This window comes from Uranotaenia lowii, chromosome 1 (assembly GCF_029784155.1).
Source record: "Uranotaenia lowii strain MFRU-FL chromosome 1, ASM2978415v1, whole genome shotgun sequence".
Lineage (NCBI taxonomy): Eukaryota > Metazoa > Arthropoda > Insecta > Diptera > Culicidae > Uranotaenia > Uranotaenia lowii.
In genome coordinates, this window is record NC_073691.1 from 130,506,767 (window position 1) to 130,520,010 (window position 13,244).

A 13,244-nucleotide genomic window follows, 5' to 3' on the forward strand; every position below is an offset into this window, starting at 1 on the left:
TAGCGATTGATAACAACATTGCAGTTGAACTTAGCGCAGTATAAAATATGTGAGTGAGATCGACGAAGGATTTTCGAAGTATTGGTAAAAAAATTAAACCATTCACTAAATCCACGTGTGACTAGAATTTGTTTATTACAGCTAATAATTTTTATTACTGATTACGAATGAGGTTTTGGATTGCACCTGTGCGTATTGGTGTGGAAGTTACTCCACTACTACAGTTAGACGTTCGGAAAAATACGGCTAGTATCAAAAAAGCTATTTTTTTCTTACCGACTACGATCATTTGATATCAACCTAAGCTACACATCAAAATGGCATTCGAATGTTTCATATTTTGAATAGATTTGTATAATAAAATCGTCGATGTACATGTCCAACCATCGGACCGGTTTTCAGGAGTATCTTCCGGAGCCGTAGCCCGTTCTTGTTTTGATTGGATTAATTTGAGGTAGCCGCCGGGGAGGACTTGGCGGAGGAAGAGCAGTCATATGGGTCACATAACCGACCGAGGGTGATGAGGATGGCTTTGTTGGTAGTACTGTGACTATGCTGTCTAACTTCCGGTGCGTCGGATGTTGTGGTTTCTGGTGGTAGATCGGTGAAGGAAAATCCGGTTCGCAGTAGTTCGGAATTGTTGGCGTTGACCGGTTGGCGGTTATAGTAGTAGTGGTTGATTTCAGTCTTGCAATTGGAGTGAATTGAGGTCCGTCAATGTCTCGCGTTGATGAGCACAGTTTGGGGGCCGAGATCTCTCGAATGACGGCCGAATTAACGGACATGGTTGGTACAAGTTTGTGTCTTCCACGGGATGGGGAATGATATTTTGTGAATATTAATGGTTTTTTACACCGATCCAATCGGCAGAAACGTATGAAAATATACGCAAAGAAGAGTGTGGTAACAACTACTCCTACAATTACTAAAGTTATAAGAAGCGCTAAATGAGTACCTCTTGAAGCCGGGCCACTATCTAGGGACCCACCTGATCCAGCATATTCACAGAATGGTGGTGCATAACCTAAATCACAATGGCAGTTTCCTTCGCTATTACAAATCCCTCGACCGTTGCAGTCTTGATGGCAGGTAGTCCCAACTCCTCGATCGTTGAGACTATCAATATCCCAACACTGTTGTTGGTAACACATTTTGTTCTCTCCACAAGGTGCTCCGTCCGGCACCAAACTAGGTTGCTTTCCCTCCCCAAGATCAATGAAAGCTGCATGGCAGTGTACTACATCTCGACCTTTCAGCACACTCCCGATATTTTCCTCGGTAAACACTTTCAAACCAAACTCCAAATTGTTTTCATTCAGCTGATGACAAAATAGTAAACCACAAGTGACATCCTGTTCAGAACATCTGCGGAAAGAGTGAGTGTCTCGATCAAATCCACAATTGGCATACTTAGTACCATTAATATTTCTCAAATAACACATTTCATCTGAAGCTCTTCCCGAAGGCCCCCATAATAACCTACACTGATCGTCTCGCGTTTTACATTCGCCATCTACACAATGCGATTTTCCACCAGCACAAACTTCTGTATTCCGCTTCCAGACATCTCTCGGACAATGCTCTGACCTTCCGGTACAAAACTCAGGCAAATCGCATTCCCCATGATGTGGCCTACAAACATGGCCAGCATCCCTCAGCTGGCAAGTGCTTAAATCACAACATTCTCCCGTCGCACAAATGGCACCTTCCTTAAACCTACAAATCTTTGGATCACAGCAAATGTTATCACAAACATCATCCAACCCACAGTCACAATCTTCACCCTCCTCTACGAAGCCATTCCCGCAGCTAGAACTATAAACGTTCAATGGTCTATCCTTCAGACAGTGACTCAACCCTCTGTTAAAGGCCAGCGACAACTGTTCAGTACTACAGGAACTCCAATGCTTCAGCGACATTCCCGTCGCCATTGCCGTCATGATACACTTTCCATCCGGACAGGAACAAACTCCATCTTCATCGTGCTCCATATTAAAACTATGACCCATCTCGTGAGCCAAAGTTCCCGCCTGGATGGCAATTTTGTCCGTATGAACAACGATCACTGCCCCGGAGCTGTTGCTGGTGCACATTCCGCCTAGTTTGGCTTTCCCGATTACCCGGTCTTGGAACTCGACTGCCGTCAGCAGCTGGGCGTGATCATTCGGGTGCTGACGCAGTAGCTCCTTTCGGCGATACTGCAGGAAGTTGTTGAGCGTATCGTCGGCCCTCCGAGTCACCTGGATGTAATCGTAACGGTCCCACACGACCACTCCGGTTAAGGCGATAAAAATGTTCAGCTGATTGAAGAGCTGAAAGAAAGCGAAATAATTTGAAAAACAAAATATCAACAGATTTCAGATCTATTTCCAGATCTCAGATTTATATTTCCAAATTCTTATTTTTTGTTAAATATTTATACGACTAAATATAGGGGAACGCTTTCAGCATTTTAAGGAAAAATATTTTAGGAAGAATGTGACAGCAACAAAAAATTATCGAAGGGAAATTTTAAATGGAAAAACTTTTCATCGCATTTCAAATTTGGGGCGATCGACACAAAGTTATCTATTGCGTGATGGTAGACTCAACTCAATCTGTTTCTACCACTTCAACATTTTCTATTTAGGTACACCGGGGTAAGTGTGGACGAAGGACGATGGCTATTAAAACAATTCTGTGCACTATTTTTTAAAACTTTTAAGGGGGGGGGTAGGGTCTAACACTTTCAAAAAATCGATTTTTTTATTTTTTTTATTTTCTTATTGTAAAACATTTCAAGAATGTTGTGTCAAATTTTCAAGTCAATTGAAGCAAAACTGTAGAAGTTATAGGCCTTTATCTCCTCCTATCTAATACTGCAAGAAAGCAAGGGCAGAAACTTTAAACGCGTTTTTCTCGAAAGCACATTTTTAAAGTCCGTGGACATCGTCATTTGAAAACTACTTATCCGATTCTTTTCAAATTTGGAACATATTTTCTACATATAAAATACCAGACCCCAACGTTTTTCTTTTTTGATTTTTTTACTTTGGGGAGATTTTAGAGGTGAAAAATGGCGGATTTTTAAGTGAAAAATCGTAGTTTTTACTTCAAACAGCCACAAAAATTTCATAAAAATATTTTTAAGTAAAATAAAAACGTTGGGGTCCAGAAAAACATTTATTAAAAATATTTTGCTCTGATTTTTTGACTTCAGATGATTCTGTGCTGAGATACAGTGTCCACCGCAAATCCTGTTTTCTAAAAGGCATCCTCGAAAATGCTCCGTCACCGGCTCATTTTTCTATATTTTTCTACGAAAAAAATACTAAATGTTCTTTTAACAATGCTTTGTATAATGCAAAAAATTTGAATACATTTGTTTGAACGATAGCTCTAGAAAAAAATCGTGAAAATGGTGTTTTTTTATACCCGTTAGACCCTACCCCCCCCTTAAATCAAAATATTAAATAGTGAAATTTACTTGTAATCTATCCAATAACTGTGAAAGAGATACGATTCTGACAATAGCAGATGTGTATAGCGACTTTTTGTTAGTTGTATATTTTTAACTATGGTGTCGAGTTGATGTGCATCATTTTCAATTGCGAATTTCTCGTAAACTAGTTAGCTCTTGACAAAAAAAAAAAAAAAAATACATCGAAACAATCTTTACATTCGAAATAATCAGTTGAGAAAAGAAACGGCGGTTAAAAATGGAGAAAAAAGAGTTTAATTTTTTCTCCAAAGAGTAAGTCCATGTAGTAAGTGTGGACGGCTTTATGCAGACTTGATGTTTACATTTTTTCAATTTTCTCTCCTTCATCTAATACAATTAAGCTATATATATAGCATTTGGATCATGAAAAGTTGGATAAAGTATTTGATATCGGATCTCTTGCAGCATAAATAACTCACAATAATCATTGGAAGATGTCTTACTAATAGTACCATGAACTATGTTCAAAATTTTGGATGGTTCGAGCAATAAAGTAACGTATTCAATCAAAAAAACACAAATTTGTTGAAAATTCCCTGAGAAATCGTAGGGAAAATCTACCGTCCCACTTACCCCATAAATCGGTGTACGTGAAGACACCAGCAGTCCATTACAATTGTTCGTGTTTTCAGTATTTGTAAACAACATGTTCTGCATTACATTGAACGTTGTTTTATCAAAATTTTTCAACTTCTGATTTTTTTTTATTGATTTTTTAAAGTTGAACTATACGAAAAACCGTCCAAACTTACCCCGGTGTACCTTAAATAAAATTGTCGTGTAACGATGTTAGAAACCGCTATTCTCTGAAACAGCGGAACCGGTTTTCATGAAGTCATTTTTAGAATATTCTGTAGGCATGAGAATTAGGCGCGGTTCTATGGGGAGGGGAGCGTGGGGTGATCATACCCCCCCCCCCCCGCCCAACCAAGCGGCAAAAATCTGTAACGAAATACCCAAAAATGCTAGAATTTCTATAAAAACTTAGAACTTTTCATAGTACATAGATGTGCTTTTAAATTTTCAAAAAAAAATTTACTCGTGGGAGTGTTTGTTCAACAAAAAAGTTGATTTATCTTTTAAAGCTCAAGATTGAAAAAAATTCGGTCCACCGGTCCACGCTGTACCTCAAGCAGCTGTAACTTGCAATTACTTGAATTACACTAAATAACTTTTGTTGCATTACTTAGAACGTTGACTTTGAATTTTATTCACTAAACAATTGAGCTAGGTAATGAAATGTAGAGACATATTTTTTAAATGTCGCTCGTTTTCCTCATATGCCTAACCTTACATTAGCAAATTGCAATAAATTTCTTATTTACTTCAAATTCAGAGCTTCTAATTTTTCATTTTGTTTTGAATTTTATTGAAATGGCAAATTTAAAAAAGTCGTGAGGGTTAAATGGTTATAATGAAATCAGAAATATTGTTTCAGCTGACGTCATCCATTTATTAGTTTCACAATGAAGTTTTCTTTTATTTGCTTTTATAGAAGAAAACAAAAAATACTTAAACTAGGTATATAGATATGTACGGAACCATGTAGTTTGCATTTTTGTATTCAATTTGAGGAAATTTCTACTATGTTTAATGCTTTAACATATCTTGGTCGCTCTAAGAAGTTGAAAAAGATCTTTGGCTTTCAAGTGTTAAATTGACTTTATAGTAAGAAATTAAAATCGCAGTCAAATTCTTCATGGAAGTGATCAGTTTTCTAGTAGGCGCTTGAGGAACTTATGACTTCAATTGGTTTAACTTTCCAATCTTTATGTTTAACATAGTTCACAACACATATTCAATCGTTATATATGTACAACAAAGTGTTCCTCATAATATTTTTTTGTGTTTCAAAATAAGAAGATAATCATCAACTAAGAAACATGACAAAATATCCTATTAGAACTTTATTTTAAGAATAAAAAGCTAATACGTATTTTAAGTTTGAATATAAATTTGAATTTAAAAAATTGAATTGAGGTTCTGAATCACAGTAGAGATTCTCAGGCACGAGTTTATTTCACCTTCAATTTTCCATCATTCAAATATGAATTATGAAATTTTATTAACCCATAAAGCTTAGTTCTTTTAGAAATGGACAGTTAAGAATGCGTGTATCTCAAAAACCATTCGTTTGATCGAAACACTCTCTATGAAGGAAATGAAGGTAATCTTATGATAATTCATGAAAAAATTTGAAAAAAAATATCGTTTTTTGTCAGAATTTTTCTTACTTTACTCTTGGTACCTCCTATCGGCCGGCGCACACTTTTTTCAGTCATGATTTTGATAAGTTTTTCAAAGTTATACTTCGTCTAATCTGTATTTTAGGTGGCTGCATCCTCTTCCTTTTATTTATGCTACTTTTTGGTCCAATGCTTCTCTTTTAAATGAAATTGAGGGCAATTTAGTGGATACAGCTGTTTGAAAATTATCAAAACATGATTATTTTTGAACCCCTTTATTGCGTTTTAATGGAATTTCTGCTGGCAAAATCTGACAATATCGAAGCAAAACCATCATTAGATTCAACTTAAAGTATAATTGGTTAGTATAGATCGTAGGTTGCGGAACAAGTGTTGTCCCGAATCCTATTCCGCCGTCTAACGCCACAAGCAACCAGATTCGTGGGAAGTCATCAGGCCGGCTTCATGGAGGGACGGTCAACAACGGACCAGATATTCACACTACGGCAAATCCTCCAAAAATGCCAGGAAACACCAAGTCCCTACGCACCATCTATTCATCGACTTCAAAGCCGCATACGACACGATCGACCGTAACGAGCTATGGAAAATCATGGACGAGAACGGCTTTTCCGGGAAGCTGATCAGACTGATCAAGGCGACGATGGATGGGACGCAGTGCTGTGTGCGGATTTCGGGTGAATTGTCGAGTTCTTTCGAATCGCGCAGGGGGCTTCGACAATGTGATGGTCTATCCTGCATGATGTTCAACGTGGCGCTAGAAGGTGTTATTCGACGAGCTGTAGGCGAAATGCGGGGCACGATTTTCAACAGATCCAGTCAACTTATCTGCTTTGCCGATGACATTGATCTACGGAGGAGATCTACCGCAAACTGAAACGCGAAGCAGGAAGGATTGGGTTGATGATTAATACGTCCAAGACGAAGTACATGCTGGCCTGCGGATCCGAGACCGACCGAACCCGCTTGTCCAGTAATAACAAGGTCACGATCGACGGCGACGAGCTGGAGATAGTCGAAGACTTTGTCTATCTCGGCTCACTGGTGACCGCAGACAATGACACCAGCCGTGAGATCCGGAGGCGAATTATCAGCGGAAGTCGTGCCTACTATGGACTCCACAAGCAACTGCGGTCGAGAAGACTTAGCCCTCGCACGAAGTGTAACCTGTATATGACGCTCATTAGACCGGTTGTTCTCTACGGGCACGAGACATGGATATTGCTCGAGGAGGACCTGCGTCACGGTGTCTCTGATGGAACGATTTTATTTATCGAAAATTAGCATCGCTAATTTTTGCACCATTCGAAAACTGGGACTTTCCCCTTTCATTTGAGCCCAAATTTGAAATAATCCACCGGGGGGTCTAGAACATTTTATTTTTTTGAAGATTTTTTAACCTATTTAACGGTTTTTTCAAAGACGAAATCATACTAATCACTGTGAAAACGTTCGTCTTACCTTCAGCGTAAATCCAACATCATATGTCAATAACATGATTTAAAAGGAAATTTTCCTAGCTACAATTTTGTAGAAGACATCAAAGTGATACAAATTGAGAGAAATGAGTTGGAATGTCACAAACAGAGGGATTATTGTTTCATTTGAAAATCTAATAAAACTTCTCATCACTGATTGTACTATGACCAGAAAAAGTATATTCTACGAGCTTAGTTAATGATTGATTGATTGATTGATTGAGAATGTATAAATATTCAAAACGGTTTATTTACATTGAAGAATCAATCTTTTACATGAAATTGATCAAGATTATCTGAAGTTATTAGCATTTTTGGTGTTTTATTATTCCGGAACACATATCAAATTCTTTTTTTTTGGCACTCCGATTTTACCAAAAATCCCGAAATGGGAAATAAATAGAGTTTAAGGTATTTCAAACAAAAATTTGATACATTCTTCGAAAATTCAAACAGTTGAAAGAGCGAAAGCCAAACTGTAGGGGATGGACGTTCAAAAGTCAACAACATATAGAAAAACTTACGTTCGCAAAGCGACGACGATGACAATTGGATTGAGATTTTTATCTTTACCCACAGCTGAGATATTCCAAATGGCTCACGTTTCCCCATGACCCAAGCTACCCCACTCTTCCCTACCCACTGATAAATCAACATCATTTTTGTAAGTTGTTCAGCGAAAAATTTCCTTTAGAGAATTTGAAAATTGGCACAAAAACTATTGGCGATTTGCAGTTCAAAACGACTCTAAGATGGCACTGCGATCAAAATGATGATGTTATGGATTCAAACGTCATATCGCATAGTATTTTTTCAAAACAAACCCGAAAATTTGAAAATTTCGCTATTTAAAGTAATGTTTGATAAGAAAAGATTAGAGAATAAGGTTAAAAAAGTGATTTACCATGTGGGATGGTTTTATTAACCAATCTCTAATACTTTCTAGTTTCCGGAAGGAAATTAAAATTTCAAAAATTCACTATCGAAATGAAGATGAAAGAAAACGTTTCGGAAATGGAAAGCTGACGATTGCACTCGCAAAAAAAGACCGAAACTGAAAAAAATGGAAAGACAGAAATTATTTAAATTGAAGTCGACAAGGATAACATCTACCCTGAAATCCGCTCAGAACATTTTGATTCATGCATGGACAAATTTAAAAAAAGATAATATTTTCATCAAGTGTTGTAGAATTAATAAATATTTTTTATCCAATCGGTTTCTCGCTAGAAAGCAAATATCGTTCCGGTCAAACTCGTGATCCAATTCGTCAACCTAGAACAAAACAGAATGTCAAAAGAGGAAGTAGCTGTGTAAATGTTAGAGGTTTGCAGATTACGAGCAGGATGTCGGTATCCGACACAACTTGCTTACAAAACGTGATTCACATTTTTGTTTTGCAGAAAATTTCTGTAAAATTTTCGAGGATTTGCTATTTAAGAAAAATCATAATAAAATCTAAGTTCAGAATATAGCAACTCTGTGAGAACAAGATATTGATTGTGTTCATATATTATACCAATTCCCTTTAAAATAAACCAAATCCTTTTTTCCTTATTTCTTGTTTTAATTTGTGGGTCATTTTTCAACCAGGTATGACTACTTCTGTTGCCTATATTCTAATCTTCGAAACCTACATAAATAAAGTTCTGTTGAAATTTATTCATAACATCAGGTCTAAACTCGGTTTATTCATATTTCAAATATAAAAAGAAATTTTTGATAAAAAGAACGTGATTTTTTTTTCTTCGTGAATGAAAAACATAAAAAGTTTTTCAATTATAAGTTTTCTTATGCAGTCCAACAATTATTTTTATCCGAAACTTGATAGTTTTCTAAAAAATCACAATTTTGAAAACGATTTGTATTCACTCATGTGTTAAAAATTATATATCATCACCCTTTTTGTTAGTTCTGTAAATGAGAAGTAGTTGGCGCTGCATGTCAAATAGTTTTGCTGCAAATCGCCAATTAGCAGGCTGGATTCTACAGAAGAAACAAAAATGATGTTGATTTTTCAGTACAAAATACTAAATTTTCCCATAGAAACATAAAAGTTCAACTTTACTCATGTGAATGTTATTTTAAAATTCTGTAAAAAATCATGGATGAGTTTTGAACCAAAACAAAGCTTTTAAAAACCCAGGGTTGGAGAAATCGAAAAATAATCCCAAATCGACTCAGTCTAATGTACATTAGGGTGTCCCAAAGTTGCATAACTTCTGGGAATCTGAGGGTTCACCCTCCAAAGGGTAGATAAGGATGTGAAGAACAAACTTTTGTATGGGGCCGACTAAAAAAAATCATGTTTAGAGGTTTCACCAACGTGATCTTCGAAAAAAGATCACTCTCAAAATATTTAATTTTAAATAAGGCTGGAACAAATATCAATTTCTTCTTTTGTCACCATCCCCTTCGAAATTTCAAAAATCCCGAAGGGGGGAATAAATAAAGTTTGAAGTATTTTAGATAAATTTCAAATAAAAATTCAAATATCCGAAAGATTACAAGACCAAGAGTCAAATTTTGGAAGATTGAAGTTAATTCACATTTTGTATTCTTGATTTGATTGAATTTTTCGATAAAAAATATGCATGATTTATAAGTTTTATGCAATAATAATGTATGCAATTTGGTTGCATACCAGCTTTCGTTTATTTTTTTATTGTCCCCCCCCCCCCCCTCGCGATGTTCCAACTCCGAGTGACAAAAGAAGGATTTGAAATTTGTTCCGGCCTAAATTCTGGGTTAAAAAATTTTCACAAAATTTATATATTTTATATTTTTTAAATTTTTTTTGGATTAAATACTACACGTTTAAAATGGAAAATGAACCAAATTTGTATCAAAATGGAAAATAAGCAAGCTATTTTCATAAAAAAAATTTTTTTTGGTCCACAAATTGTGTATTCAACTGATCAAAATGTGTACCAAGCGTAAAATATTTTTGATACCAGAATTTATTCAAAATCAGATATTTTGAAAGTGGTCTTTTTTCAAAGATCGCATTGGCGGAACCTCTAAACATAATTTTTTGTAGTCGGCCCCATACAAAAATTTGTTCTTCATATCCTAATTTACCATTTGGAGGGTGAGCCCCCAGATTCCCAGAAGTTATGCAATTTTGGGACACCCTAATGTACATGTTCTTTGTGTAGAGAGGAAGCATTTTGTTCGCGTCCGTTGTCGAACGGCAACTGAAAGGATGATTGACATCTTGGTATAATTTTTTTTTTTCTCTGTGGGCTCAGCCTAGGTTGGTGGAACGAGTCGAGCCAAATTATGTGAACTTTGTGAGAATCCGATCTGGAGGGTCAATACAGTTTTCAGGGGATATTTCCCTGAAAAATTGATATGAATTCACATATGAAAAAATTGTGATATGAATTCACTCATTCGCGCTGTTGAAACTCAGACGGATTTCAATCGATTTCTATAAAATTTATTGTTGCAGATAGTCAAAATAAAGATTTTTATTCTATTTCCTAGAATATGTTAAAGTTTTGTCGTCAAATAAAAACAAATCTCATCTGCGACTGTTTTTGATCGCGTTTGAACCCTCATCCATCCCTGAAATTTTTTACCCGTTAAAATCGCTGGAGTGCCAAATTGACACTCCAGGGAGAGTGTCAGTTTGACGCTCCTGACTAAAACCGAAATATCTCTCTTGTTTCCAAACCGATTTTTACAAAACTTATGGTTTTGGAAACCTCGTTACTCAAATATGCTTCTCAGACAATATTCATCTACAACACATCAGCTTTCCGTTATTCAAAGTCTAAGAAAAAAATTCGAAAAAACATGCTTCGTAGAAAAAACCTGTGAATCAACTACGGAATGCTTAAAAAAATTCACTTTATGTCCAAGAAAGCTGAAGTTAAAAGCTATACGTTGCATATATTTTTTAAGATAATGACCACAACAAATGTTAAAAAGTGGTGTAAAAAATGTACTTTTCAATCCATCAACCGTCAAAATTGTTTAGGTTACACCAGATAAATTTTGAAATGAGGGTTGGAAAGTTGCCATAATTTTGCACATTCTGGAATTTTTAGATAGATAAAATACGAAACACAGAATTTTGGATGAATTTTCAAAGGTAGCTGTTTTTCAAACTTTTTGTCAAAATGCAATTTTTTCAGATAGTCTTGCACTTAAATTCAACTTTGCACTGGATTTTGAGTATATCAACCCAAGATGTCCCTAGCTTTGAATAATTTTTAATCAAATTCGCAGCGGCATAATTTCATGGCTATTGTGCAAATGTGTTATAATGTATGGCAGCCTTTAGACATCAACGGTCCTGAACCTATTGATAATTGTTTCCTGCTAAATTTTGCTTCTTGACCACTGTGCATTGTGTGCAGAGGATTTAATATTAATGCTAGTCTTACCATATTGATATGATTAACTACATCGGTGCAGTAGCGATGTACCTCCCAAACATCGGAGTTGAGTTTTCGGTACAGCGAATTGTCCACAACCAGCACCAACTGCACAAACTTGGAATGTCGATTTGCATTGTACGGTCCCACCAAACCGTTCGGTGAGAAATGATTCCTCTTAGATCGACTTAGAACCTTCTCTGACTCGGACCCTGACGATGATGGCAGCGGGTCGTTCAACCTTAAAACAAGAAAGAAAAACTGAACGCTGCTGGACGGAAAAGTTTCGCCATTAATTGCGATGACAACTTACCACCGAACGTACTGCTCGCCGCTACTCTCGTCAAACTCGATGGAGTAAGTTCGGTCCTGATCGTAAACTGTGCCCCGAATCAACCCTTCACAAGTCGACAGCACGGCCCCCGTCTCAGCGCCCTGTTTCCTGTCCAGAATTCGACCCTGATAGTAGCAGCCCGCGTCAAAGTACTCCACAATCATGGATTGGTTGCCCTGCTGCTGCTCCTTCTGTTGTCCTTGCCGCTGGACGAAACTACGTCCCGTCAGACTTGGCCACAGTCGGATCCGCACTGGGTCGCCGGAAAGATTGTAGGTCAGTAGCATCAGCGAATCAACCCCATCGATTGGCGGAATATGCTCCACATTTGGAACAATCGGAATACGGTCATTGCCACTGGACGGCAATGATGACGATGGCTGTTGCTGCTTCTTGGGGAAGCTTTTGTCGCTAGGGGGGAAATTGCCGCCGGGAATGGCATTTTCTTCGAACCCACGTAATAGCGGTTGAAACATTTCTGAAAGACGAAAAGAATCAGTTAATAGCTATGTAGAATAGTCAATGGAAGAACGGTGCGGTTTTAGAAGGAATACAGGGGTTCAATCTGGTAGCCAAGATTCTAAAGAATGTTACTGTTGTTTGGTTGATTCGATTTGATTGTTTATAAAAAAAGTTCTAGATTGTTAAGTATTTATAAAAAGTACGGAAAATTCATTGTCACTCTGTATAGATATGTATGCGATATGAACGTTTTCAAAAACATTGAAACATAAACACTTAGTTTCGCTTCCATTTCCAGCAATTCATTATGCTGACATGATTTTTTTTTTCAAAATATCGTCTTTCAGAACTTTTTGTTCAATATTCATTTGCCACTAACCCACATATGTGTAAGTACATATTAAGGTAATAAACGAACATCCATATGTACTAACATTGTCTATTGTTGGTTGTTCATTTCATCAGTTGCACTAAAATATGGTGTCTTTAGGCGTCAGCAGTATTATCCTATTTTCAGTATACAGCAAGAAAATTTAAGAGATTTTCGTGACTCGGTGACTCATATACATATGTTTTTCTTCCCATAGAAAAGTATTGGAATCGACTTGAATCACACCTAAATAAGCATCAACTTTTTATGTTTCGATTATAGTCGCTTTAACATTTTTTTAAATATGCCTTTATTTGTATCAATTCATCATTACATTACTATCAAATTAAATTAGGTGTTCAGCCCAATAATGAACTTTTCAGAGCCCTATAGTTTAAAATTTATTTATAAGACTTAGATTAGCTGAGCGCAATTAAGTATTTAATGTAGGAGAACATCATGTAATGGCAAAAATATCTTAAACTTAAAACTAAAAACTATCCAAAAATTAAACTAATTATAAAGAG

At 36.5% G+C, this 13,244-nt stretch overlaps 2 protein-coding genes across 2 annotated transcripts in view; both read right to left on the bottom strand.

Moving 5' to 3' along the window:
* Positions 1-13,244, bottom strand: part of LOC129740016 (mitochondrial dicarboxylate carrier) — a 321,675-nt gene that overhangs the window by 215,515 nt on the left and 92,916 nt on the right. The window lies entirely within an intron of this gene.
* Positions 113-13,244, bottom strand: part of LOC129740013 (zinc metalloproteinase-disintegrin-like EoMP06) — a 59,508-nt gene continuing 46,376 nt past the window's right edge. The window contains exons 2-4 of the mRNA XM_055731594.1: positions 11,865-12,363; positions 11,561-11,792; positions 113-2,312 (exon numbers count right to left, since the gene is read on the bottom strand). Of these exons, the coding sequence (XP_055587569.1) occupies positions 399-2,312; positions 11,561-11,792; positions 11,865-12,363 (2,645 nt within the window). The 3' untranslated portion in view covers positions 113-398. The remainder of the gene's footprint in view (positions 2,313-11,560; positions 11,793-11,864; positions 12,364-13,244) is intronic.